This window comes from Hippocampus guttulatus, chromosome 7 (assembly GCF_054856545.1).
Source record: "Hippocampus guttulatus isolate MCC_2025c chromosome 7, RoL_Hgut_1.0, whole genome shotgun sequence".
NCBI classification, from domain to species: Eukaryota; Metazoa; Chordata; class Actinopteri; order Syngnathiformes; family Syngnathidae; genus Hippocampus; species Hippocampus guttulatus.
This window is the reverse complement of record NC_141267.1, coordinates 12,170,085-12,196,454: the sequence shown is the minus strand read 5'-3', so window position 1 is coordinate 12,196,454 and position 26,370 is coordinate 12,170,085. Positions and strand designations below refer to the sequence as shown.

Genomic DNA, 26,370 nt, shown 5'->3' with positions numbered 1-26,370 from the left:
TGTGTGTGGGGGGGGGGGGGGTCCTCATTAAATGAGAGTATTGTTTACCAAGCATATGAAGATGTTTAATTTTGACATAAGGTGGTCACTTCAAATTGGTAGTTGAAAATAGAAGCTGGCTGGTCTAGTAGTGAGGTCATCTTATAATTCAGGGGAAAACCCCAACCACCAAGTAACAGGGTCACGGTCACAAAGCAAGTAGAGTGTTCCCCAGCTAGATCGTGGCTATACTATAATGCACTCACATTGGAAAGGAAAGCCACAATCACTGATGTACTTCTCAGTAAATTACTGAATGCTGGAAGAACTGTAAAACACAATCTGCACACTCACACAAAAGCTGCTGTCCACTCCAATGTATACACTGAGTGGTCGACATTACACGCCACCTCGCCAACAGCCACGTCTTGAAGGCATATGCTTATCTAACACAGCACTACAATATGCACAGCATTTTCTGAACATTTTATGATTGTTTTTTTGTTTAAAAAGTGTCTTTTGGTGCCTTCCTGTGTGGAATTTTCATGTTCTCCCCATGCCTGCGTGGGTTTTCCCCGGGTACTCCAATTTTCTCCACCATGCCAAAAGCATGCACGGTAGGTTTATTGATCACTTTAAATTGTATGTAGGAGTAACTGTGAGTGTGTTTGTCTATGTGTGCCCTGTGATTGGCTGGGATCCAGTTTGGGGTATATCCCGCCGACTGCCCGAAGATAGCTGGGTTAGGCGCCCACGACCCTCGTAAGGATAAAGTGAAGGCATGTTTTTATATGCTCTCTCTCTCAAGCATTGATTTCCCCCTATTGCAGGTGAGTCTGAAACAAATCCTCGCGGTAAGTGGTGGTTCACTGTATGAATTGAAATATTAAACTTCATTTTGAAGGGTTTAAACTATGTGTAGCATCACAAAGCTACATTTCTATTTTATTTTTATAAAGACTTGCGAGAACACCAACGTACAAGTTACTACAGGTTACAAGTCACTTGGTTTATGTTTTTATGGAAGCGTGGAACTGTCAACGTGGAGCATATACTGTGTATATATATATATATATATATATATACACACACACACACACACACACACACACACACTTGTCATCTGCAGAGTAGCAGGCAGGCATATTGTTTTTTAATATTCGGAGAGTAGGTAGTCCAGAGTTGTTTTGTTTTATTGGTTAATACTTGTGAGGCTCAGTGCGTAAATGAAAAAAAATAAATCAACATGGAACATGAAACATGAGAAAACCCAAGAGGCACCAGCTGGTTTTACCATCAGCCCAATACATGTTAAGGTGTCTGTTCATAAGACCAGATGGACACAAACAAACTGAGGGCATGCTGACACACTTGAGACAAAAAAATAAAAATAAAAAAACAGCAGACACAGGAGCCTGCAGAATGTGAACAGCTGTTACTGTTTTGAGATGCAGGCATGAAAATAGCAGCTCTTTACAAAGCACAGCTTATCTGGGAGCAATTAGAGCCAGTGAGAAAACACAGCAGAAACTAAGGTCTCCAGTGCTCACTACCAACTCATCAAGAGAAACACAAGATTAGAAGGTACAGTTTGGGTCCTAGAGCAATTACATTTAAAAAAAAATTAACATCAACATACCAACACAAAACTCTGAATTTAACATTGGACAATAATTCGTGAATTAACTTTAAATGGGATGTTTATTTATGATTTTTTTTGGGGGGGGGTATTCGAAATCACATGTAAAGGGCATCAGTAATGTTCACATGAAATGTTTGTTCAAAATGTAAACAAGTAATAAAGCACTTCTTAAGCTTCCTCTTATATTGCAGGTCAAATTGATGTGTGTTAATGTTTTTCTTTTACTGCTGGCCTTTTTTATTTCTCACTTTTATTACATGAATTTTTGCTGCAGGTTTTTTTTAATCTACATGTATTCCTTGTATCGATAAAGGAGGGCAGAAATTTTGAGATGGTTAAACATTCAGTGGGTCACATTGACCCCATGAACAAAATATCAAATAAATATTCCATGTTTATTGAGGTTTATACAAGCGCACGGTACAACTGCTGACCTCTGAGCCACAGGGAATATACTCACTTCTTTAACGTGTCGCTTGAGGTGCATGTAAACACTCTGGCCTGTTTTGCGATAGTGTCGCTCCACGTGTTCTCGTCCAAAGCCCAGGAATGTGTTCATGCACACATACAGGCCTCCCTCAGATTCCTACACACACACACACACACAAAGGAAGGGAAAAAGCAATCAAAATTAGGGATGTTCATTCGACTCAACTTGTCAGTTTATAATGCTGATTAACTCCCCGTAGTTGACATTCGGGGTGTAATGAAAACCGATTTGAATCAGAAAATCAGTTTAATTTAAAAGACGTGGATGCATTGAATTGAACCAAATCGTTAAACTCTAAAACATACCGAGATATATCTCGAATTGACTTTTATTAATTGATGCACACCCCTATTATATTTATATAGAATGCACTCTACATAATCCCTTTGAAGGAAATGCCACAATGACAGTACTGACAAGTTCATAGATATTGTAAAATGACAAGAAACTCCTTGCATCAGATCCTCTTGCACTGAGATGTATCGAATCAAATCGTAATCCCACTGTATTCAACCAAATCAAATCGTTCCACTTTAAAATGTACCGTCCTTGAATCGTACAACCCCTCCCCCATCTATCGAGATTTGCATATTTTGATCAAAATAATTTTCCATGCTTCTGATCTCAGTAAGCAAAGGCCCTATTATTGGATTTACAGTATGTAAAAGACTATCCTGACTGTGTTGAGTGTTTGTTTAATGCTTCTCTCAAGTAATTCATAATAACAAGTACAAGAGTTTGTGGCGTAAAGTTACAAGATATTTTTATATAATATATATATATTATTATATTCAACTTATTCTATGGTTACTCTTTCATGTTCTATATATTTTATTGAATAACTTGTGGAATTTTGCTACCGCTAACAGGTTAGTCTTGGTATTACAGTAAATGGCAGACAGCTAGTTTGGGGGGGGAGATTCGTGACTGTAAATCCAGATATGATCAAGTGTATGGTGTGCTGTGAGTCCATCATTTAAAGATCGGTACACACAAATTTTGGGTTCTCCCACAGTTACACATACAGCACATTTGACAATAAAGTTGTATCCATTCCAATCCAATTTAAAAAAAGAAAAATAACTATGATGTAAAAAAAAAAATTTGGTGTGTCGTACAGCCCACTTTAGATGGCAAATGACTTAACAGTTCCTCTCTTCAGACAAATGTAAAATTCAGTTTCAAAATGTATTCATTTATTTTTTCATGTATTTGGTATTCAATTAACTCATTAAAAATAGTTCCTGTAAATACAATTTAAAAACATTGGTAAAATACACTATTTTGCACATACATTAAAGAGGAAGTCAACCAAAATCTTTCTTCATCGTAATATGTTCTATGAAGCCGTACTAAACTAAACAAGGCTTTCTGGTTAATATCGTGTTTGTGGAAATAAGAATTCAGCAGCAAAATCCTCCAATTTTTATCCATCTCAGGGGTTCCATTCTCCATTGCTGTCAACTGAAAATGATATCACAATGACTGGCTCAGTTAACGACCACTCATGGCTCAGCTTGCGAATGTCATACGACCAAGTTCAGAAAACAGATGACTGATAAACTGACAAAAATGTGTCAGTGCAGTTTAAGAAGCTGTGTGAAGTTCAATTGTAGTTGCCATGGCGATGAAAGCCTCTAATATATTGTTAGAAAATTAGAACTGTGTCTCAATTTGTGCATGACAAAAGGCTGCAAATTCAGCAGAGTGTAGTAGCACCTTTAAGTATCTGCATTAGAAGAAATGGAACAAAAACACAGTTGAAACACCGCACCACCGGATAATAACTCTCAATAAACTTTAAGAGACACTCGACAATGGGGCCTTTGCTGACTTTATTCGGGATGGGGGAAATGCCCCAATTCAGCCTACTTATCGGGATGCTTGTATCCCTAGCTTAAGCCAACAAGGCTAAAACTAGCGTCAATCCGACAAGTCGTTCATCTTCCAGTACTGTATGCATTTAAGATGAAAACACCATTATTGATTCTCATCCTACTTTTTCAGGTCAAAATAAACACCCCAAACACCCCAAATGTGTTCCATGGAAAGGACCAATGTGATAAACCTTTAAGTGGCCTAGAGTGACATATGAGCTTGAACAGCACAAAGCTAAAAATAAAGCCATCCTCGGGCTAACATGATGAACTCCAGACAGCTGAGTCACCTTTAAAAACAGTTGAGTGAGCTTTGTTGTATTCTCAGCAAGGATGTTTATTCGGAATACACTTCAGTCATTGAGAATTATTGGGAGAAAACAAGTCTACAGTGTCAAATTGAATTGAACAGACATTGGGCACAAAAAGACACTAAAACAGGGGGTGGGCAACCTACAGCATGGTGCTCCTTGCAATGTTCAGAAACAAGTAAGCAGTTGTAAACATACATTTAACCCATATAAACATCCACAGAGACCAGATACACCCTGGACAGATCACATATGAGCAAACAACTTGACATTCACATCTATGGACAATTTAGACTAGAGGCTTCAATTAACCTGTGCTGAGATTCAAACAGCAGACATGATTTATTCGGGCTAGGTCTGCGCTATAGGAATGGAACACTTTTGGAAACCAAGTACACACCTGTAGATAAGATACTCGTGGCGTTCCACAAGCCTCTATACTAGGGCCCCTGGTTTGTGACTTAACAGGATAGCTACATAAATTCCTCGGTCTACACATGACATCTTGATTTTATGAATGGTTGTAAATATGTTGTCACACAGCTCAAAATGTCATGCTCAGTTATCACAATGCTAACTGTTTTTTATTTGATTATTTTATACTTATGGCCTTGTAGTGTTTTTGTACCAATACTTACTGTAATTAAGTATTTGTGGAATAGACCACTGCTCGTTTTGACTTACTAACAACTTCAAGTAAGGTCATTTTTGTTTTAGAACATTTTAGAAACTTAATTACCGCGTAAACTGAAGACCGCCACTGCAGACAGATACCGGTAGTAGGTCCACAGGTTTTACATTTTACAGAATAATAGATACATGCTGTCCTTGGTTTACGATGGGCTCATATAAGACATTTGACCAGTGCCGCCCATTGAAGTAGTTTGCAGTAGTGTCGTTGGAAAAAAATATACAGGTATATGGAAAAAAAAAATATATATATATATATATATATAGTCACATGACACAAGGCACATTCAAGTACCACCAGACTTTTAATTTGATGGTTTCATATTTGTGGCTTCCAAGTGTTTTGTACTAATATTAAATGTAATTAGGACTTTGTGTGATAGACCTATTAAGATTAGATAGATCAGATCAGATTAGATCACCGTCGTACAAATTTAACTCCGCCGTAAACCGAGGAACCCTGTCTCAATTTAAACGGTAACCACCAGACAGGTGGCGGCAACTTGCACCAGCTGTGTGGGGCCTGACATAGTCAAGGAAAGCCTCTCCATCCACTCACCTGTCTCCATCTCCTCAAGTGTAAAAATCCATTCAGGTTCAACAATAAATATGTTGCAGGTTCATCTTCAGCCCCCCGCCCCGCAAGGGAATAAAGTGCGCACTTACCGGGGAGTCGAAGGAGAAGGCGCACTCGCTCTTGAACACCCTGTCTCCGGTCTTGGGCACTCTGATGGTGGGCATGTACGGGACCAGCAGCTCGCCGAGGTCTGTAGCCATGTTGGCATTCCCACTCCTCGCAGCACAGTGCAGGGCAGCCACCGGAGCCGCGCGCCCTCAGAGACGAGGTTTGCTATTTTTAAAGTGGCCAACCAAGACTACATTCCTCCGGCCATTGGAGGGAGGGAGGAAGCAGGGTGCAAAGGGACGGCGGCGGCGGGGGCGTGACGCTGGGAAACATCAAAATACTATTTAAAAATGACGAATTCAGAAGACACACGGGAGGCGGGGCGGTATGCTACAAACACTGGGGTTCAAGTGTTTGTTTTCCAGCGTGATATGGCATCGCATGGGAATATTTCTGCACAGGAGCCACTCCCACGTCTGGAGGTGATTCATGCAGACGCCCACGCTTACTACTACGCCGCGTGACAACCAACCGTTCAAGGAAACAACCAAGCATTTTACACCGTGCAACGATGAAAACACTATCACTCCATCAGTGGACACTTGATGAAACAAAATGCTCAAAACATTAATATTTCGCGAACGACATAAATCAAGGAATATTGATGCTTTGTCTATAACAGTAAACATGTACACTGATAAATTCATTCAACTCGGCCCTGCCCCACAGTGGCCGTCGGTGTTACTACAACAATAGCTGGTCAGGGCAACCTGAAGATCAGTTTCCCAACCTTATTTAAACAGAAAAATATCACGTCTCTCAGCCCTGGAACCTTCCTTATACTTCATAAATAAAACCACTACAACGAGGCAGTTAAATGGGGCACATCATCTATCAGCACAGAGACCACTATCGGATGTAACATACCGGTACCTGTTTTATTGTTTTGTTTGGAGGGGTTTTTCATGGAATTAAACACAATGAACAAACAATAAAATCAAAATAATTTGTTGGAGTCTGAATGTGATGTAGTGCAGTTCACTACTCACTGGAGAAAATAAAACATTGTTAAATGAACCCGATTACACCTGCCCATTATCTTTGTAAAGCTTGAAATTATTATGAAATGCTTAACGTTGTGACCTATATGTGTTTTTTTGTCCTTATAAATGTGAATTTTTCTCTTCATAAAGCAGTGAACAAAGCTTCCCATACAAAAACACACACAAATACACAATAGTTACACTTAAAGATATTTTTATTTAAGGGGGGAAAAATGTACAAACAGCAAGCCACACCAGCACAACGTACTGACAACAATCTGGTTCAGTCATCGGGTGTTGCCTTGGGGGTGGTGTCGATGAGCTCCTTGTTGACGGTCTCAATGTGGAACCAGGGACCGTCTCCTCTCTGCCGCATGTGTTTCCGCACCTCAAGCTGCGCCAGCCTATTGACCACAGACAGACAGAACACCGACTCAATAGACAGACATTGACAATACAGTGGCTCCTCTAAAGCCAAATAAAAGGCTTCCTACAAGACAAATGGAAAACAGACTGACTGGTCATTACACTTTAAGTTTTTAACTTACCGTATTTTCACGACTATAAGGCGCCATTAAAAGTCTTAAATTTTCTCCAAAATGGACAGGACGCCTTATGATGCGGAGCGTCTTGTGTATGCGCTGAGTTCCAAAACCTGACTGACAGCCGACACGCTGTTTATATAGAGAAAAGGCGAAAGTGACTGTGGACAGGCATGCGGCAAAGAAGTCGGCCAATCAGTGAAGGGTGGGCGTGTATATATACATATATGGAGAGAGAGAGAGAGAGAAAAGGCAGACGTGAGTGACGACAGGCATGTGGGGAAGAAGTCCGCCAATGAGTGAAGGGTGGGCGTGTAAGTGGACGCTAAAGGTACGCCCCAAGCAGGTACCAACACCTGTATAGAGTGTGGCTATGTGCATTGTTGCAAAACAACTTCGGTTTTGGTTTCTAAGAACCCCCGAAAATAAATTCTACAAAGAGACACGCCTACGAAGCTCAGTTCAAACTTCAAGCCATCGGTTATGCTTTTGGCATGCGTGCCCATCTCACAGCAGCGGTGAAAAACCAAGTCAAGCAAATGAACTCTGAGCTTGCCCTTATTCCCGGAGGCTTGACTAAAGAACTCCAACCGCTGGACATCGGCATCAACCGGGCGTTCAAAGTAAAGTTGCGAACGGCATGGGAACAATGAATGATCGATGGCAAACACAACTTTACAAAGAGTGAGAGGCAGCGCCGGGCGAGTTACGCCACAATTTGCGAATGGATTGTGGCTGCTTGGACGAACGTGTCTGCTTGCACTGTTGTTCGAGTTTTTGGCAAAGCCGGCATCATTTCTGTGGAGCCACATGGCAATGAGAGTGACTGACAATGAGAGGGAACACGGCGTTTTTGATGGATTACCGGTACTTGCACAATTGTTCAATTCTGATACAGAGGATGAGGACTTTGATGGATTTCTGGGTGATGATTGATCGAAAAACGTGAGTACATTGTACGATGGCTAAATAAAATACAACGGAACTCAGTTTTGCTTATGTTGCCTTTTTAAAAACGTGTTTTTAGCTTGTATCTGTATGTCTTGGCATGCTACCGTATGCTTCAAGCTAACGTGTTTTTAGCGTGCGCGCATGCATGCCGTATGTTTAAGCTGGCGTATGTTTTACCACTTTAAAATTGCGCCCAATAATACAGTGCGTTTTGTCTATGTGTAAAATACAGAAATAGCACCCATTAATGAGACTGCGCCCAACCATACGGTGCGCCGAATGGTCGTGAAAATACGGTATTTGTATAATAGTGCATGTATTCGTCTTTGTAGTTATATTCTACTGCAAATCATTTAACAAGTCTTACTACTTAACTGTACTACCTCTTAAAATCTGTAAAATTCTATAAAAACAGAACTAGGTCTGCCACGTTCTAATCACTTACATTTATAAATTACAATTCTGTACAGAAGTTACGTTATTTCATGCCTATTGTTCAATTAAAATTGAACGCTTAACATATTCAGAAATAGTTCCTCATTTAAATTTTCATGATCTTGATAATTACAATTTTTTTTTTTTTTAACTGAGAAACGTGAGTATTCCATAGACAATTCAAATGTTAAAATGCCTGTGACCCTTGTGTGGATAAGCAGAACAGAATGCATGGATTTGTGGATGGATTGTATTAACTGAGATTCAGTTGACAAATAGCTACTTGCAAAACAATGAAAAACTGTGGTTCCGCCTACCTCATGTCTGCCTTCTCTTTTTCTATATGGATCGCAGCCATCATCTTTTCATAGTCCTTCACTGGGGAGTGAGATATGTTTCGAGAAATCCACCTAGTGATGGGGTGCTGTAATAGCAAGGGAAATAATGTTTACATGGCATTAGATCATTACAGCATTCTGTTTCATGATATTAAAGAATAACAGTAACTAAAGTGACAAATCCCTGCCATGAATAGTAAAAATCTACATATAATTGGCGCGCCCCCATTTTTTTGTTGTCAATAATTGCCAATATGAATTGCTTAAAGCATAACTATAACACAAGCTATGATCCCAGAATCCATCCATCCATCCATCCATTTTCCGAACCGCTTGATCCTCACTAGGGTCGCGGGGGGTGCTGGAGCCTATCACAGCTGTCTTCGGGCAGTAGGCGGGGGACACCCTGAATCGGTTGCCAGCCAATCGCAGGGCACACAGAGACGAACAACCATCCACGCTCACATTCACACCTAGGGACAATTTAGAGCGTTCAATCAGCCTGCCATGCATGTTTTTTGAATGTGGGAGGAAACCGGAGCACCCGGAGAAAACCCACGCAGGCCCGGGGAGAACATGCAAACTCCACACAGGGAGGCCGGAGCTGGAATTGAACCCGGTACCTCTGCACTGTGAAGTCGACGTGCTAACCACTGGACTACCGGGCCGCCCTGATCCCAGAATACTTTAGCTTAATTTCAAACACATTTTACATTAACCTACATTAACCATTTTACATTAATAAATGGCTGAGATTACCAGATTTTGAAACAACGCAACGCAATTGCAATGACGGTGCATGTCAAGTGTTCCTATTAGTTGGGCTTTAGTGCCATCTTGTGGCAGGTTATGGCATTGTAGAAAAAAGCATCACTATCCAGAGAACCACAAAATACAGTAAGCACTGTTTTTTTTGCAAATAACGGAGAATGGGTCCCAAAATAATTACATGAACAAGTGAATTTACAAATATTGAACTATGCACATGTGGGGCATTATTGTAAATTGAAAAAAATTATTTCACTACATTGTACATTATCATGGCTATTTGAGAGATCAATCTAAGAGTGGTAATACTAACTCCGAGTTAGGGTTTGAGGCTCATAATGTCAGCACACTTTAAAAACATAGACAAATATTTTTTATGAATTTTGATGAAATAGTGATATACAAGTAGTCCCTTGTTCATTGCAGCGATAACAACCCAGAACCCCTTGTGACTAACAATAATTGGCCAAGTCACAAATATATTACTCATACATTATGTTTTAAAGTCACGTTCTGATTACTTTTTTCCACACCCCTGTCAATATTTTATCATAGGACTGGGGCAATCAAATATATTTAGAATCGATTGTTATATCGATCACCCTATCATTTATTGCAGGCATTATTTTCATCCACATATTATAGGAAGACAAGACCGCCACAATTTATTATGTTGGGGAAGCAGCTACATACCTTGTAGTATTCCCAGTGCTCAGGTTCATAACCCTCAGGGGTTTCCACCAGCTCCGCTTCACCTTTACAACACAATCACGCACAATTATAGTCCAGAATGAAAGTTGGGTTGAATCCAAGGTGTTGGATCACTCACCAATGAAGAGATTCACAGATGTGACAATTATTGCCACTGGAATACCAGTCAGCAGGACATAGTATTTCTAAGTGGAAAAGAAGAAATTGTCATTTGTGGTCGTCTGTATGAATATGAATTGGAAATTTGCCAATTTGGCAACACTAAGTAGTAGTAAGCACATGTTTCGTCCAACACTCTGGCTCTGTCATCATGGTAATGAAAGCTTGTGACAAAATTAATATTAAATGTAAAGTAAATCTTCATTCTCTGTGTGCATTTTGAAACAAGAATGTCAGGGACCTTTCATAAGACACAATTTAGATGGTGAAAATTACATAAAAGGTCTCCTTTAAACTCACCAACAAACGCAGAAATCTCTTGTCATAGTACTCAGTTGGTTTGATGACAAACATTTTCTTCCCATGACCCCAACGGACAGCCACTAAAAAACACAAGAGTTTAAGTCATGAACATGGACCAAGGGCTTAATTATACTGCGTGAGAATAGGCAGGTCAGTGAGTGCTTCAGTGTTCTGAGGCTCAGCGTTTGAATCTCTGCTCCCGCCACTTTGTTTGGCTTGTGGATGAACATGGGGTTTCTTGGACTTCTTTCCAAATTCCAAAAACATGAGCGATCAGGCCAAGATGTCCCCCTGTTCTCTCCTAAAATCAGCTGGTGTAGGCTCCAGCTGAGTAACAACCTCATTGAAGACAAGCACTATACAGACAATGAGTGGATGTGGGAGAATATTTAAAGTGAGCTCAGACATTATCCTGTTTTAGTCTATTTTCTTTTCTTTTATAAGACACAAAACTCTTCCTGACATAATGACTTTAATCAAGTTACATTTTCAAGTCAATTTTACAGATGTAGAAAACTTGGACATGAATTATGTCACAAAAATCTTTCAGGTGCATCCACTTATGTAATAAAGATTCCGTTGATTCAACGTATTATTTCATATTGACTGCATTGCAAATTGTGCCACCTAGCTATCATTAGCATGCTAACAAAACCTTTCGCAAGGTCACAAGAAGAAACGACAGGCCCCTCTCACAAAATTCCAACGGTTGACTGAGTCGTGGTGTCACACACCTTTTTCCGTCCGTGGTATTGTTCGAGCAAGTAAATTTGTCGCCGCATTTCCAGTTTTTAGTGGACTCAGTCTGGCTGCGATTCCAGCAGCAGACCTGAGTAGACTCATACCCACCATGGCTACTGTGGGATGACGCCTCAACAAAACACGCTGTGATTCGCTGTTGAAAGACATTGAAGCGAAAGCCGCCATAATTAGAAAGGGCAAACACTTTTAACAGATTTTAATCCATTTTTAAATGTTGAATGTATTTTAAATTGTTTTTAAAAGTATAATTAGAGTTTTACCGTATTCACCGTCATGTACCTAAAAATTCAATATGTATTAAAATATTATCCTACGGAAATGCATGCTGGGTAATCTGAGGATGACGGATGTGTTGTAAAAATGGCGACGTCCTCTTCAGCAGGACGCGTCTTGAGTCTTTGCAAACAGCTGCAGAATGCTTGTCGAATATCCTCGCAGATAAATATTCAACGATATCCCGCTAGTTTGCCAAATCTCAATCCTTATTTTTGCAGGTAAGAATTGGTTTATATTTACGAATTTGGGCTAGTTCATCATTAGCTTCGTGTAACCCAAGATTTTTTTTCTCTGACCCCAAGACCTATGGCACGTTGAAATTAGTAGTTATCAACTCGGTTAAACTTATCGATTAAACCTGCTCATTTTTCATTGTGGGAGTGTAGCATTATTGACATTTCTCGAGGAAACTGTGGCTACACCAGCAATCAACACCCAGTCATGTGTCCTGAGTACATATGAGAGAAGGGAGACTAAACATGTTTTCACCCCCACCAAGGGACAAGTTGCCACTTGTTGCCAAGTGCTGGTCCAGTCGCTGCATCGCTCTAGTTCAGTGTCACACCTTTCACACAAGTGTTCACAGAAGGGGACTGGATGAGTTCTTTGACCTCCCAGAGAATTGGGGAGAGAGCAAGGTGAAATCAGGTAAAACAGAAACAACCAACACATTCAGATGGTGAACAGTTCATATTTATCATAATTGTTCATACTCAATTTTGGGGGTTATTGTATCACAGGTGCACCTTGGACTGCCAAACAACTGAGAACAAAGAGCAACGAGGACTTGCACAAACTCTGGTAACATTATATTGTTCACATTTGATCTAAATGTGCAATTTTTGGGGAGGGGGAACAGTGGTTAAAGCTTCTCTCTTTTATAATAATAATAATAATAATAGATTTTATTTATAAGCGCCTTTCAAGACACCCAAGGACACTTAACAATAACAAAAAACACAAAACAATACGGGTTGAGCAGCGGCAGCCAAAACGCGCCAGCGTTCACTCATAGGAAGAAATGTATATGAATATTTATAATTAACTTGACCAACTATTGAATGGATGAAAACAAGTTCAATGTTAAATGGCTTACTATGATTCTATTTACAATAATTGACCAGTTATTAAAAATTGTACGAGTTGATTTTTAAGCATGCAATTTTATTTTATTTTTAATGGAGTTAAGTAACCTTTGGTAAACAATATGTTGGCTGAAATCTTTAATCGACATTTCATTGTGTATTCCTAAAGTCACAATATCCTAAAAAGCAAGTGGCGGTCAACACACCTGTTGCATGATTTATTATAAAATATCACTAATGAAATGACAGAATGTGGCTAGCAGGATGACAAATATATTTTTTTAATATTTATGATGTACTTTTGTCAGGTATGTGCTGTTGAAAGAAAGGAACATGCTTCTCACACTGGAGCAGGAAGCAAAAAGGCAAAGGGTTCAGATGCCGAGTCCAGAGAGACTACGGAAGGTTGGTATCACGCTTGGATTACTTCAAGGCAGATTTGTCAATGCTCTTTTTTTTTTTTTTTAATTAATGAAAAAAAATGCTTTTCTTTCTCCTAGGTTGAGCGGTCAATGATCAGGTTGGAGACGGTTGTGACTGAAAGAGAGACTTCACTGCGTCTGCTCCAAACAGGCCAAGAGAAGGGCAGACCAGGGGCCTGGAGGAAAAACGTGTTTGGATTTGTCTATTGGTGAGAGCTTGTACACATTCAAAGTACGACCAAAAATGTTCAGAAAAATGTACATAATCACATTCACATATTCATTTTATCAAGTCGATGCTGGTGTAAATGGCATGTACAGTAATATTTGCGGTTTGTCAGAACCTATTGGTAGATTTTTTTCCTCAGACATCTACTATTAAGTCACCTTTTAACCAATAAAACACAACAACAAAAACAGACTTGGCCCGTACTCTTTCGGAGTATATGCTGACTACGTTTATTCATTATCTCAACGCTTATGAATAACATAACATTGGTCTTTTCCTTAGCACATCTTCCCTGTGCTACACGATTGGGGCGTGATGAGTCAATTTATGCTCAGTCCAACTTACACATTTGTGACAACCTGAAAGAGTGGGCTAATTTGTCTTTCTATCTCTCAACCAGTAAATACATGTTTGTTATTTGTCATTGAAAAAAACGTGCATTACAGTCTTATCTTTTGGCATTTACAGGCAATTATAAACATTTTTGTGTGGGCATCACTAAACTGTGTTCTGAACTGTGTGGGCATCACTAAAAAATGTGTTCTGGGTATCTAGGTATCGATTCAAAGAATATGCCATTCCTTGGTATATGAATAGAAAATACAAGAGAAAGAAGTTTTACACGCCCAAGTTTGTTGAACCGCACATCAGGTAGGATATGGTACACAGTCAACATTCATAATGTCAAACTGTACATTGTACATTAAATGTCCCGTGTCTTTGTGCTACCCGCCTTGCAGGTTACGCATTGAGAAGTTCTTAAGGGAGAAGTACAGGAAAGCAAACATGGAAAAGCAAAAGCTGGCCAAACTTCAAGCAAAGTTCCCCAAGATGAAGGTTCCGGCTTTGTAAAAATTTTCAGTTATTCTTGTCCAATACAAGTCACTGTCACGTGCTTCATTGAAAATTGAGTGAAAATGAAGACAACTCATGTGATCATGTACGATAAACTATTACCTTACAATGTGCATTTGACTTCTTTTCATGCAGTTTTGTGATCATTTCATAATAAGATGGAGCCATTGAACAGTAAACAATTAAATAGTTTATTACTTCAAGTGATGCAATGAAGCCTTTGTCAACGATGATTTCTTTGTACACAGAGGTTTATGCACCACAGACAGTCACTTCAATTCCAAGTTTAGACAAAACTCTCACTTATTATTCAAAGTGAACTTTCTCACGCCCAAACGCATAAATATTTATGCACTGTGGGAAGCAAGTTTGCTGTATTCGGTATGGTAGACGGCTAAAAAGGAAGCGGGGGGAAAAAGTAGAAAAATAAGATTTAGATTTAGTTACTGTGAGTTTTCTGTCAACCACTTGTCATCCAAAGATAAAGCACCAGACTGAACATTATGGCAAAGAAATTTAATCTCACTTCAACAAAATATTAGACAAAATTGTGAGTGTGTATGTTGCTACAACACATCCACAAACACGGTGTGTGAACAAACTGCTTAAAAAACATAATACAAAATGAGATTTATTTGTTGGTTTTCTGTAGATCAAGGGCACTTTCTGTCCACGCACTGCTTTCCTCCCTCCTCATACTCTTGTTTAGAGATCCACATTTGTTGAAAGGTTCCCTGGAAGAGAAGGAAATCATGTGATGTGTCTACTCAGATAACATGTCAACAGCACTTCCCGTGTTCTTACAAGTGATGCTAGAATGGAGCCTCCGATCCACGCGCTAAACCTGCGCTCGACTGTGGTGTTGTTGGCGATAAGCTTCAGTCGCATACTCTGTAAAAACAAACATGTTGTCCATGTATTCTTTTTGACTTTTTTTAGTCAACGCAATAAAATGCAGTTGTTGAGCACACACCGGCGGTGTTTTCTGGGACAATTCTCTGTTGAGGCGATCAGTGAAGCCCTGAATCAGCGTGTTTCCTCCCGTCACCACAACGCTGCCGTACAGACCCTGACACACAAGACAAAGATCTGCCTAAGATGGTCATTTCTAACTTCAAACATTATCTGAAGCTTTAATAGCACTAAAATACATGATCACGCTGAGCCTGACTGTTTACTCACCGGCCGAATGTCAATGTCGCACATTCCCACGCTGGTTGTCACCACGTGGCCAACTCCTAACATCGTGTTTCCAGACAAGCCCTGACAGTGGATCATGAGACATTGTAACTACTTCCAAACACGGCACAAAAATTTTAATGCATTGTGTGTGATGTTTACTGATATACATGGTCCATGTGCTATAAAATGAGGTCAAGCCTACCTTGGCGTTAGAGGGGTCAAAAAGGCCCTCTGGTATTTTCAACCTCTCCGCCCCAAAGTCACAGTTGTAGCCATTGGGCAGCTCATAGTGCACTGTGGGCATCTGGGCAGCAACCCTGAAGGAAGAGGATTGTATTCATTGTTGTTTGAATCTACTTGAGTGCCTTTTAGCATGAAAAAGAAGGATTCGGCGTTCTTACTGTTCGTCATATGGTGAATCAGACACCTGCAGCACAGACGCCTGGAAGTCTTGAATGACACACTGTAATGCCAAAGCAGAAACATCTTGTATTAATACAAATTGTAGTATCAAGTGGGCTGCCATGGCTTGCAGCTACTACTGACATTGCACATGTAGTTGTGCCACGAGCGGGTGACTTGAGGTAGTTTCTCCTTTTTCTTCCAGCTGGCCGGCGATCCCTCCCGCACTGGATCCTGGCATGAAAAATAGTGATGTAAATTCCAATTTAAGATTGGGCAATACACTTCAAGTGACCCCCCCCCCCCACCCCCACAAAAAAAATGCAAGTTATTAAAAATATTACTCTGTTATCTCAATGTCAATGGAATACCATAATCAAAACTTACATTAGAATTCGGAAACGTGAGCAACAGAATACGCAGCCACTGTTTGTCCGATAATTACAATTCCATACTTCGAAAGCATCATACTCAATATGAATGATCAAAGGTGTTTTACCTTTGATGAAATCATATAGGGTGGAATTATTTCAACATTCAACTCCTGGAAGAGTTCTCGACACTGCATGCTCATGAAGTCTCCAGCCAGGGGCGACTTGACGATGCCTGTGCCAGAAAACAAATAACATTTGCAGTCACCAACACAAAACACACATACAGCAGAACTTCCCAAGACAAACAGCCCAAACAATTAGACAAATACGGCTTATACCAAAACCTTCTGGAAAAATGAGCCCCAGGAGTACATTCTTGAAATGTGGGACAAAGCGGGAATAAAACCCACACAAGCCCAGCTCAACATGCAAACTGGATCAACTACATCCATTCAATTCATTTTACCAACCAAATGCTAATGTAGGCCTACAGTTACTTCAATAGTTAACAGGTATACAAATGAAACCACGACAAAGCTCGGGAACCATTCCAAGCATCAATCCACATGAGTCTCATTGCGGTGGAAGGACAGTGCCAGTTGGTAACGGTAATGCAGCATTAAGACAATAAACCCCACAGAAGAACCAGGAAGGACAGCACATTAGGTATGGTCATGGTTTGCATTCACATTTCCTATGTTTGCAGGTTAAACTTGATCAAATAAGATGCGTAAATAAAAAGGAACAATTGTGAGTTACCTTGCTGCAGGACGTAGCCGTCATGCACCGGTATGGCTGTGGTGTGTGTCGCCCCACTGTCCAGGACCAAGCCTGTCGACCGCCCGTTGGCGAAGCTTCTCCGAGTAAAGGAATCGTACCAATAAATGTATGACACGCTTATGGACATTATGGACCATCCATTTTCTATCTCACTTGGAGCCTATCCCAGCCGGCTTTGGGCAAGACTCCATCCTGGGTTCACATAGACAAACGACCATTCATACCTGAGGACAATTTAGAATCTTCAATGAACCTAACATGCATGTTTTTGTAATATGGGGGGAAGCCAGAGTACCCAGACAATTCCCACACAAGCACAAGGACAACATGCAACCTTCACAAAGGAAGACCCAAGCCAAAATTTAAACCTCAGAACTGTGAGGCAGACGTGATAATGCCTTATCCAGAGTGCTGAATGCATTATGGAGTAGTAGTATTAAAAAAAAAATGCACAAAGGATACGCAGACAGCACGGCTGATTTGCAAAGAAAGAAGGCGGGTATGTTGTAGTGCTCAAACATCAGTTCGGTCAGTTTCTCTCGTTTTGCCCGTGTGTTCCACTGTAGAAACAAAACACATGATTTGACAAGAGTCAAAAAAGATGCCATATGCACTCAAAATTCCAGCTTGCAGAGAGAGTAACTCACCGATGCTTCAGACATAAGGACTGGATGCAGGCTTGGTTCTGATTTGAAGTGCATCCTGTATGTGTGATCCAAAATGGCTTGGAAACTGTCCCAGTCTTCAACTATGACGGAGGCATGAGGGGAAAAAAAGCAAGATGAATGTACTACATAAAAAACATGGGTCAGGGACTCATATTTTATGTGGCTCACTTTTAAAAGCCTGCCACAATATTTGATAGAATTCTGTTAAAATCTAGTCATAAAAATAACCAAATTCCAGGGTGATTGTGGAATATGATGGAGTGATTCTAATAACAAATAATCAAATTCAAATCGACATTGCTGTTTTCTGAGTTGGGTCATGTGATGTGAGCCATGAATGGCCGTTCCCTCAGCCCTGCAAACTGTGATGTCACTTTCAGACAACAGCAAGTGGCAAAATGGCCGCCCCCTGAGATGGCTAAAAACAGGTGAATTTTGCTGCTTTATTCATAGTCCTCAAATGCAATATTATTCAGAATGTCGTTTTTAGACTAGTGGGGGTGCATACAACATTTTGATGAAAAAAAATTGGTGGGGGGGGGGGGTCAACTTCCCCTTAAAAAAAACAATCATTAAAAAAAAAAAAGAAGTTTTTTCTCATTTGTTCCCATTTACACCAAAAGACAAGTAGTTTTTTATGCTTTCGTTCCCTTACTGTACTGTAAACTTAAGAGGTGCATACAACCGTGATTGTTTTCCTTTTGGGCATATTATACCATAACTAGTCCTCTCAGGCCAACCATAACTCCAGCACAATGTGGCCAGTGCAAAAACAACTTTGACACTCGTCATATGCAGACCACTCATAAAATTACCTTCCAAAGGATAAATAAAATAGCATGCTCAATATGCGCTGAAGGTCTTACTGCCTTTGTGTGTCACCCGAACAAAAAACATGGTTGTTTCATCATCACTGCCACCACTGGGTCAGTTTCATCAAAATAGAGCAATGGTGAGTTTTTATAGATAGTAATTTCAGCTACGTGCACCGATGTTCCAGGCCAGCTCTCTAAGGAAGGCTGTGTCTTACATTGACGCTCTGCTGCAATTAAGATTGGTGTCACAATGGCCTTGAAATAGTTTCATCTCCACGGGTCCTCATCCTGATGAATATCATCAGCTGGGCCAGCATACTTTACATTTGTGGGCTCTATAATTGAATTTATTGGTGTTGCATAGATGGATTTACGTCATATCACACATCTGTAATAGGGACCAGGCGATAAAGCCACAAAGCTAGCTGGTGCAATTTCGGATAATAAACCCTGAACTTGGAAAGCCAGCTTCCACCGTACTTTGGGAAGGGAAAAATGTGAGACACACAAATACTCACTCATGCCGTTCTTGAGGGGAGACATAACCTCCATGCTCTCCCTCGGGACCCTCAGCTGGTTGGTGTCGATGTAATAAGTGGTGCCACTCTGCTTGCCTTTGTCGCCATCCGTCTCCATGGGAGTGGTGCCATCCTCTCGGTCAAGGGTCACACCGATCACCGTGGGGAAGTCAGCCTTTTGGGGAGGAGGGTGGGGCATACACTCCTTTAGCTTTCAAGATTTCGCTTTACTGCCAACAAAACTAGCTCATTTCACCTTGCCTGTAAAAAGTAGATTACAATGTCACTGGTTCTCAGGTAACTGTTCTTTATTCACAGCACTGACATGTAATGGGGAAAAAAAAGTCTGAAATTTCTTCAGCTGGAGCTTATGTTTGTTCTGTCCATTTTGTTTTGTATATTCTTTTCTTCAACTGTTTTTATTACCTTTTTTTTAAACGACTGATGGTCACACCAACTCATGTTGTTCCAAAGTTTGAGAGTTTAAAAAGTTATGAATTACATGAGATTTCTAGGGCGCATTATACCATTTGTCATTTGTAACAGTTAAGAAATATTACATTTTTTACTTAAAAATGTTATTTATTTAAAGTTAAACCAGAGATTATTTCTTTTCTTGATGAATATTCACATATATGAAAAACCAACAAGTTTTCCATAATGATCTGAACTCGATTTACGTATGATGTCAGTCTCCTGGGTGACAGACCTCATTTCATCAACATACCCCGGAGAGATGATGAAGACGCAAAGAGGGGGGAAAAATAGATGTTGAATCAGGTTATATGAGAGGTCCTCTTACCTTGGGACAGTCTTCTCCTGCATAGCCAGCTCTCACTGTGTATGAGCCAATGTCGAACACCAGCGCTCCAACCTCATCTGGAGAAAATACAAGACAACACTGTAGTTTCCTTTCAGAATCTATAATTTCTTGACCCTACTGTGCTGAAATGTACTGACAATCACTGCGAATTTGTTCATATGTATGCACAAAAATACATCATTTTTTTCTTATTGAATGAGTATGCACTTCACTATGCACTCTGACTTCAGGCAAAAGGCAGGCTACACCTTGGACTGGTCACCAGTCAATCTCAGGGTAGATAGAGACAATCAATTAGTTACACTCACATTCACAGCATCGCTGAGTGGCAACCGTAGCCACCGTTACACATGTTGCCTCGATGAAACTCAAGCATATTGTAATTTATTGAGTATGGACGCTGCATGTCAAACTCATGACTACAATCACAAACTGCTGGTTCATTAATTCACCAATTTGGGTCAAGCTTACAAGACTATAAAGACCGACATCATAATTTCACATTATGAGACAGGACAAGCAGCATCTAGAATTACCAGATATAAAGATTGATATGAAATACAAACATACACTATTTACCACATTCTTTTTCGTTGTCTCAGATGATGCCAATATGCTCTTATTATTATTCTAAACTGCTACTCACAAGAGTCCAAGCAAAGTAGCATGGAACTATTAGCACAAGGCAATTTTCACTAAAGGTGTTATGAGGGCGTTATAATGGAATACCGGTACGTTTTTGATCACACTGATTGAACGTTGCATTATAGTAATAATATATACCCGCAAAGCATTATTGTTCGATAACACGCGGTCCATTTACTTTAGTAACTACTTGCACTGTTTTAGATAGGATTCTGTTTCGTCCTGCCCACTTTCATTCATTTCGTTGCGCTCAGACGGAATAATTCAAGAACATCTTAACTGCGTGGAACTGCTACAAAAACGCGAGCTTTGCGTAAATTAAGTAAGTGTAAACACTTCTGTTCAATGTGGTGAATATGGTGAGGTGTAATAAATAATCGTATATTCCAGCAATACAGCTAACCGGTAGCATGGCTAGCGCAGTTAGCCAGCTATGCACAAGGCTATAAAGGGGGACAACACGGGAAAGCGATTTCTTTCTGTGACCGCTAAATGCCACTCACCGCCCCCGTACACTCCGCCGCTCATGTTGGAAATGTTCACAGCAGAGCGTTTATGCAATAATGTGTCCTATTAATGCACAATCACAAACGGTAGACTGCTAATCACAACAAAGGACTGGAGCTGCTGAAGTTAGCATAGATCCGTAACGAAGCGAGCGCCACTTGTGCGTCACAGCGGTCGTCCAATCAGAAAACAGCGAAATGGGGGCGGGCGTGGTGACGAACATATCAAGAGACGAAACTGCGACTTGCTCTTCAGTGAACGTGGCCCTTCGTGCACACAGGAAAGTAAGTGAAAAACCTGCAAGGTATTTCTTAAAAGGAAAAAAAAGTTTGACATTGATGGGTCAGTGAAACGAGTTGCCACGCCATAGCTGCACCACGGTGGCATTCTGTGACCATTGAATTCATACTCTCGAGCCACAGTCGATTCGATAGCGTATCACTGACCTCAGGGGAACCATGACACTTTTAGAAAGTGATATGCAACAAAACAGAGTGTGCACTTCAGTATTTGGAGTTTGAATGTCGTCGAATGTATGAAAGTTTGGGTACAATTAAACTAAACGAGCTAGAGATTTCCACTTCTGCACACAATTTGGGCATAATTGTGTGCATACCGCGGGGCAAAGTTTTCAAGTGTAATATTAAATTGAAAAGATAATGAGGATATTTGTTGGACATCTAAAATATTATGTATTTAATATTAACGCAAAAAAGAGAAAGCCGTGAGCCGCTACAGTAAAATGTATTGCGCATTACATTCTATTTTTGTAGCTTGTTTAATGTCGTTTGCGACTGACGTTTGATGACAAATTGTCATTAATTGTGCACCCACTCGCCACAGTATCACGATGACCTGTACACGTGAATGTGATCCATGACAAGAGCTGTTTATATTACAAACATTATGATGGGGTTTTTTTCCTCGCAAAAATTCAGGAAGAGGTGGGACTATGCTGATCATTCCATAAGGGGAACTTAGCGGCTGTTTTCTTATTCTTCGCTGGGTTTAGGAGCAAGTTTCTGGTTTGGGTAGCAAGTTTCTCATTTGGGTACCTAAAATGCAGCAATTGCAGTTAATAATGTCACTAAAGTAGTAAAACACTGAGATAACAACAGGTTTCATGATGTTAGATGTTGTAGCGCCAGCAGCGGTTGGAAATGAAGCAGAAGAACCTGGCTCCAAGTTTTGTATGCAATGCAAGTTGTACATCACTGAAAATAACAATCACATTTTCATTTAAGTGTGCAATTTGTTCAAATGTTGTAGTTGGTTACAAATTATAAGCGTGGGGAACTATTTTTTGTATGTTTGTAGGACTCATGCAGCGTTGGCTCAACTTAACCATTGCCCGACACAGCAGGCTCCTCTTGAAGAATAAATTCCCATCTCTTCACCGGTCAGCAGCCATGTCAAGTCTTCTCATTAGTCAACCTAAATATGCTTGGCTGAAGGAGCTGGGTCTCTCTGAGGACAACCCCGGTGTTTACAATGGCAACTGGGGTGGCAGTGGGGAGGTTATCACTTCGTACTGCCCCGCCAACAATGAGCCGATTGCCAGAGTAACCCAAGCTACAATGGTGGAGTATGAAGAGACTGTCCAGAAGACAAAGGAAGCCTGGAAGATGTGGGCTGATATTCCTGCTCCAAAAAGAGGGGAGATTGTGCGGCAGATTGGAGATGGCCTGAGAAAGAAAATCAAAGCACTCGGGAGCTTAGTGTCTTTAGAAATGGGAAAGATCTATGTTGAAGGGGTGGGAGAAGTTCAGGAATATGTTGATGTGTGTGATTACGCTGTCGGTCTGTCAAGAATGATTGGTGGGCCCGTCTTGCCTTCAGAAAGACCAGGCCATGCCCTGATCGAACAGTGGAACCCAGTTGGTCTTGTCGGTGTCATCACTGCTTTCAACTTTCCTGTGGCCGTCTATGGCTGGAATAACGCCCTCGCTCTTACGTGTGGCAATGTTTGCCTTTGGAAAGGAGCACCGACCACACCTCTTACAAGTGTAGCTGTTACAAAGATTGTAGCTGATGTGCTTGAGCAGAACAACCTGCCGGGTGCTATTTGCTCCATGACCTGTGGAGGTGCTGATATTGGTACGGCCATGGCCAAAGACGAGCGGGTGGATCTGTTGTCTTTTACTGGCAGCACTAATGTTGGCAAGATGGTGGGCATGATGGTCCAAGAACGGTTCGGCCGCAAGCTGCTGGAACTCGGCGGGAACAACGCCATCATCGTGTTTGAGGATGCCGATCTTAATCTGGTGGTGCCCTCTGCGGTGTTCGCATCTGTTGGAACCGCTGGCCAGCGCTGCACCACCACAAGAAGGTTAATGCTGCATGAGAGCGTCCACGATGCAGTGATTGAGAGGGTCGCCAAGGCCTATAAGCAGGTCCGCATTGGAGATCCCTGGGATCCCAGCACTCTGTATGGGCCTCTGCACACCAAACAAGCGGTGGAGCAGTATCTGTCCGCAATTGAGAAGGCCAAGCAGCAAGGTGGCACTGTCGTCTGTGGAGGAAAAGTGATGGACCGTCCTGGAAACTATGTGGAGCCCACCATCATCACCGGTCTGGCTCATGACTCTGCGATCGTCCACACAGAAACCTTTGTCCCCATTCTCTACGTCCTCAAGTTCAAAACCGAAGAGGAGGCATTTGCATGGAACAACGAGGTGAAGCAGGGCCTGTCCAGCAGCATCTTTACCAAAGATCTCGGGCGGATTTTCCGCTGGCTCGGACCTAAAGGGTCCGACTGTGGCATAGTGAATGTCAATATTCCAACAAGCGGCGCTGAAATCGGAGGGGCCTTCGGTGGGGAGAAGCACACAGGAGGAGGCAGAGAGTCTGGAAGTGACTCCTGGAAGCAGTACATGAGGCGCTCAACCTGCACCATCAACTACAGCAAGGATCTTCCTCTTGCACAGGGAATCAAATTTGAGTGAGACTTGGTGCTGTTTGTTGTTTGTTTCGGCACTGAGCAGCAGTTAATGTGATTACATCATCCCTTGTCATTGCTTCATTGAATTAGAAAACGTCATCTTGATAAAGACTAATAGTCATAGATTATGATGGTCTATAGTTTGAGTGATAGACACAGGGATAGAACCAGAGATTTCATGTTTCTTTACACTTTGCAACCCTGCAATGTTGAGGTTGATCTGCAATTTTGTACAAGCTCTTGCAAGTTGTGCTATGTGAGTGAATCAAATACTTCTCTTAAAATAAAAAAATAAACTTTTATTCTGGCAGATACAATGGAATGGACAATGTTATTCATCAATTTCTGTTACATATTAAAGTGGACAACAATGCATGGGCATCATCACTGTAGTTATTGCCCTTGCACTCCTTAAATGTTGACCTGATCATTTTCAGTCAGAGTTTTAATGTGTTAATAATAATAATAATAGATTTTATTTATAAGCGCCTTTCAAGACACCCAAGGACACTTAACAATAACAAAAAACACAAAACAATACGGGTTGAGCAGCGGCAGCCAAAACGCGCCAGCGTTCACTCATAGGAAGAAATGTATATGAATATTTATAATTAACTTGACCAACTATTGAATGGATGAAAACAAGTTCAATGTTAAATGGCTTACTATGATTCTATTTACAATAATTGACCAGTTATTAAAAATTGTACGAGTTGATTTTTAAGCATGCAATTTTATTTTATTTTTAATGGAGTTAAGTAACCTTTGGTAAACAATATGTTGGCTGAAATCTTTAATCGACATTTCATTGTGTATTCCTAAAGTCACAATATCCTAAAAAGCAAGTGGCGGTCAACACACCTGTTGCATGATTTATTATAAAATATCACTAATGAAATGACAGAATGTGGCTAGCAGGATGACAAATATATTTTTTTAATATTTATGATGTACATAGTAGAGAAATGACATGGAGACTCAGGGAGAAACAAAGTCAACATGTTTTGCAAAAACAAAAATCTCGAAAATGCCCTGAAGGACAAAGATTATGTTTACGCGTGTATTTCACAACGGAGTCATTTATGGGGTGGGGGGGGACTTTTTAGCCAACACAGCGCCATCTGCTGCATTTTTGCTTCAGTGCCATCTGGCCAATACCCTCGTGCAATATCGCCACTTTTCTAAGTTGTAACGGGAAAAAATCCATCCATTATTTTGATCCGCTCTATCCTCACAAGGGTCGCGGGGCGTGCTGGAGCCTATCCCAGCTGTCTTTGGGTGATAGGTGGAGGACACCCTGAACCGGTTGGCAGCCAATCGCAGGGCACACAGATGAACACCCATCCGCACTCACACTCACACCTAGGGAGTGTTCACTCACCCTGCCATGCATGTTTTTGGAATGTAGGAGGAAACCGGAGTAACCGGAGAAAACAGGAAAAAATATCCAATGAATTGTTCAATGTATGTATTCAACTGAAGTGGTTAATTCAACAATCCATCAAAAGTTATAATCAATGTCAGGCAATAATGCAACTTCAGTTACCAAGTTAGATTGCGGAAGAGGGCGTTGAGTTGCACAAATGAGTCACATTATTCAGCACATCGGCATCTGCTGGATCTAGTGCTGCAAGACCAGGAACCTAAAGGAACTGTTAAGACATGTAATCACAAATAACGTTAATGGTACAAATGTATTCAATTGTTGCATAAATGTAGTCTGACTCAAATGAAAGAAGTAAACTGAAACCCCCGATCGCGAGAACATTTCCAACTCTGCCTTCATGCAAAAGCACCACACAAAAAGGCATCTACGTTCAGATTCCTAATTTCCTATCACCTAATGTCACAAATTTAAGGCCAGAATACAATTTAGAACTTTCCCTCCCAACATTGTAGTGCCTGTTGAAATGAAGGCCAACTTCTTCGTTAATAACTCTGGGGAGTACTCATTTTTAACAGTCCTTGATCTCCATTATGTGCAAAACACAAGATTGCCTTAACCTTGAGTCACTGGCACTCCCATACTAATATTACTATTACCTGCAACTATCCACAATTGAATTTGTTTGAAATCAATTGTCATTGCGGTAGTAACAGCATGTCAGCCATTGATAACTTCACAACACTGTACCTTTAATGAAAAAAAAAACACTCCATCTCTCATCTTCTGTGCCACCCATATGCTCACTCTCCCACACAGCAGCCTCATACTCCAGCTC

At 40.8% G+C, this 26,370-nt stretch overlaps 5 protein-coding genes across 6 annotated transcripts in view; 2 read left to right on the top strand and 3 right to left on the bottom strand.

Annotated features, from left to right (window-relative positions):
* The window catches only part of usp13 (ubiquitin specific peptidase 13), a 36,711-nt gene extending 30,706 nt beyond the window's left edge, over positions 1-6,005 (bottom strand). For both annotated transcript variants that reach the window (XM_086116240.1, XM_086116241.1), the window contains exons 1-2: positions 5,656-6,005; positions 2,082-2,207 (exon numbers count right to left, since the gene is read on the bottom strand). In XM_086116240.1, coding sequence (XP_085972366.1) covers positions 2,082-2,207; positions 5,656-5,766 — 237 coding nt within the window. In that variant the 5' untranslated portion in view covers positions 5,767-6,005. The remainder of the gene's footprint in view (positions 1-2,081; positions 2,208-5,655) is intronic.
* An 849-nt stretch (positions 6,006-6,854) lies between these two features.
* Positions 6,855-11,728, bottom strand: ndufb5 (NADH:ubiquinone oxidoreductase subunit B5). The gene is made up of 6 exons (XM_086116612.1): positions 11,599-11,728; positions 10,862-10,944; positions 10,521-10,587; positions 10,385-10,446; positions 8,903-9,009; positions 6,855-7,061 (listed from the first exon to the last, which is right to left on the bottom strand). The coding sequence occupies exons 1-6, from the start codon at positions 11,714-11,716 to the stop codon at positions 6,941-6,943; spliced, it is 558 nt and encodes a 185-aa protein (XP_085972738.1). The 5' UTR covers positions 11,717-11,728; the 3' UTR covers positions 6,855-6,940.
* Positions 11,729-11,973: 245 nt separating this feature from the next.
* Positions 11,974-14,606, top strand: mrpl47 (mitochondrial ribosomal protein L47). Its single transcript, XM_086116172.1, has 7 exons — positions 11,974-12,120; positions 12,402-12,550; positions 12,643-12,703; positions 13,296-13,392; positions 13,488-13,618; positions 14,194-14,289; positions 14,379-14,606. The coding sequence occupies exons 1-7, from the start codon at positions 11,987-11,989 to the stop codon at positions 14,488-14,490; spliced, it is 780 nt and encodes a 259-aa protein (XP_085972298.1). The 5' UTR covers positions 11,974-11,986; the 3' UTR covers positions 14,491-14,606.
* Positions 14,607-14,994: 388 nt separating this feature from the next.
* actl6a (actin-like 6A) lies at positions 14,995-21,355 on the bottom strand. Its single transcript, XM_086116171.1, has 14 exons — positions 21,204-21,355; positions 20,035-20,111; positions 19,233-19,407; positions 17,879-17,979; positions 17,694-17,791; positions 17,211-17,305; positions 16,577-16,683; positions 16,222-16,311; positions 16,077-16,138; positions 15,878-15,992; positions 15,676-15,756; positions 15,467-15,562; positions 15,298-15,384; positions 14,995-15,227 (listed from the first exon to the last, which is right to left on the bottom strand). The coding sequence occupies exons 1-14, from the start codon at positions 21,226-21,228 to the stop codon at positions 15,147-15,149; spliced, it is 1,290 nt and encodes a 429-aa protein (XP_085972297.1). The 5' UTR covers positions 21,229-21,355; the 3' UTR covers positions 14,995-15,146.
* Positions 21,356-21,405: 50 nt separating this feature from the next.
* On the top strand, positions 21,406-24,465 carry aldh7a1 (aldehyde dehydrogenase 7 family, member A1). Its single transcript, XM_086116518.1, has 2 exons — positions 21,406-21,491; positions 22,525-24,465. Exon 2 carries the CDS (start codon positions 22,530-22,532, stop codon positions 24,150-24,152), a length of 1,623 nt encoding a protein of 540 aa, XP_085972644.1. The 5' UTR covers positions 21,406-21,491; positions 22,525-22,529; the 3' UTR covers positions 24,153-24,465.
* Positions 24,466-26,370: the final 1,905 nt, after the last annotated feature.

Excerpts from the sequence above, each read along its gene's own strand:
- mrpl47 (XM_086116172.1), top strand. The coding sequence starts at position 11,987 with ATGGCGACGTCCTCTTCAGCAGGACGCGTCTTGAGTCTTTGCAAACAG. Across the intron at positions 12,704-13,295 it reads GAGGACTTGCACAAACTCTG|GTATGTGCTGTTGAAAGAAA; the intron begins GTAACATTATAT and ends TACTTTTGTCAG. Across the intron at positions 13,393-13,487 it reads GTCCAGAGAGACTACGGAAG|GTTGAGCGGTCAATGATCAG; the intron begins GTTGGTATCACG and ends TCTTTCTCCTAG.
- aldh7a1 (XM_086116518.1), top strand. The coding sequence starts at position 22,530 with ATGCAGCGTTGGCTCAACTTAACCATTGCCCGACACAGCAGGCTCCTC.
- ndufb5 (XM_086116612.1), bottom strand. The coding sequence starts at position 11,716 with ATGGTGGGTATGAGTCTACTCAGGTCTGCTGCTGGAATCGCAGCCAGA. Across the intron at positions 10,945-11,598 it reads AATACCACGGACGGAAAAAG|TGGCTGTCCGTTGGGGTCAT; the intron begins GTGTGTGACACC and ends TGTGTTTTTTAG. Across the intron at positions 10,447-10,520 it reads ATCTGTGAATCTCTTCATTG|GTGAAGCGGAGCTGGTGGAA; the intron begins GTGAGTGATCCA and ends TGTGTTGTAAAG.
- actl6a (XM_086116171.1), bottom strand. The coding sequence starts at position 21,228 with ATGAGCGGCGGAGTGTACGGGGGCG. Across the intron at positions 17,792-17,878 it reads TCCTTATGTCTGAAGCATCG|TGGAACACACGGGCAAAACG; the intron begins GTGAGTTACTCT and ends TTGTTTCTACAG. Across the intron at positions 16,684-17,210 it reads CGGCTACGTCCTGCAGCAAG|GCATCGTCAAGTCGCCCCTG; the intron begins GTAACTCACAAT and ends TTTCTGGCACAG.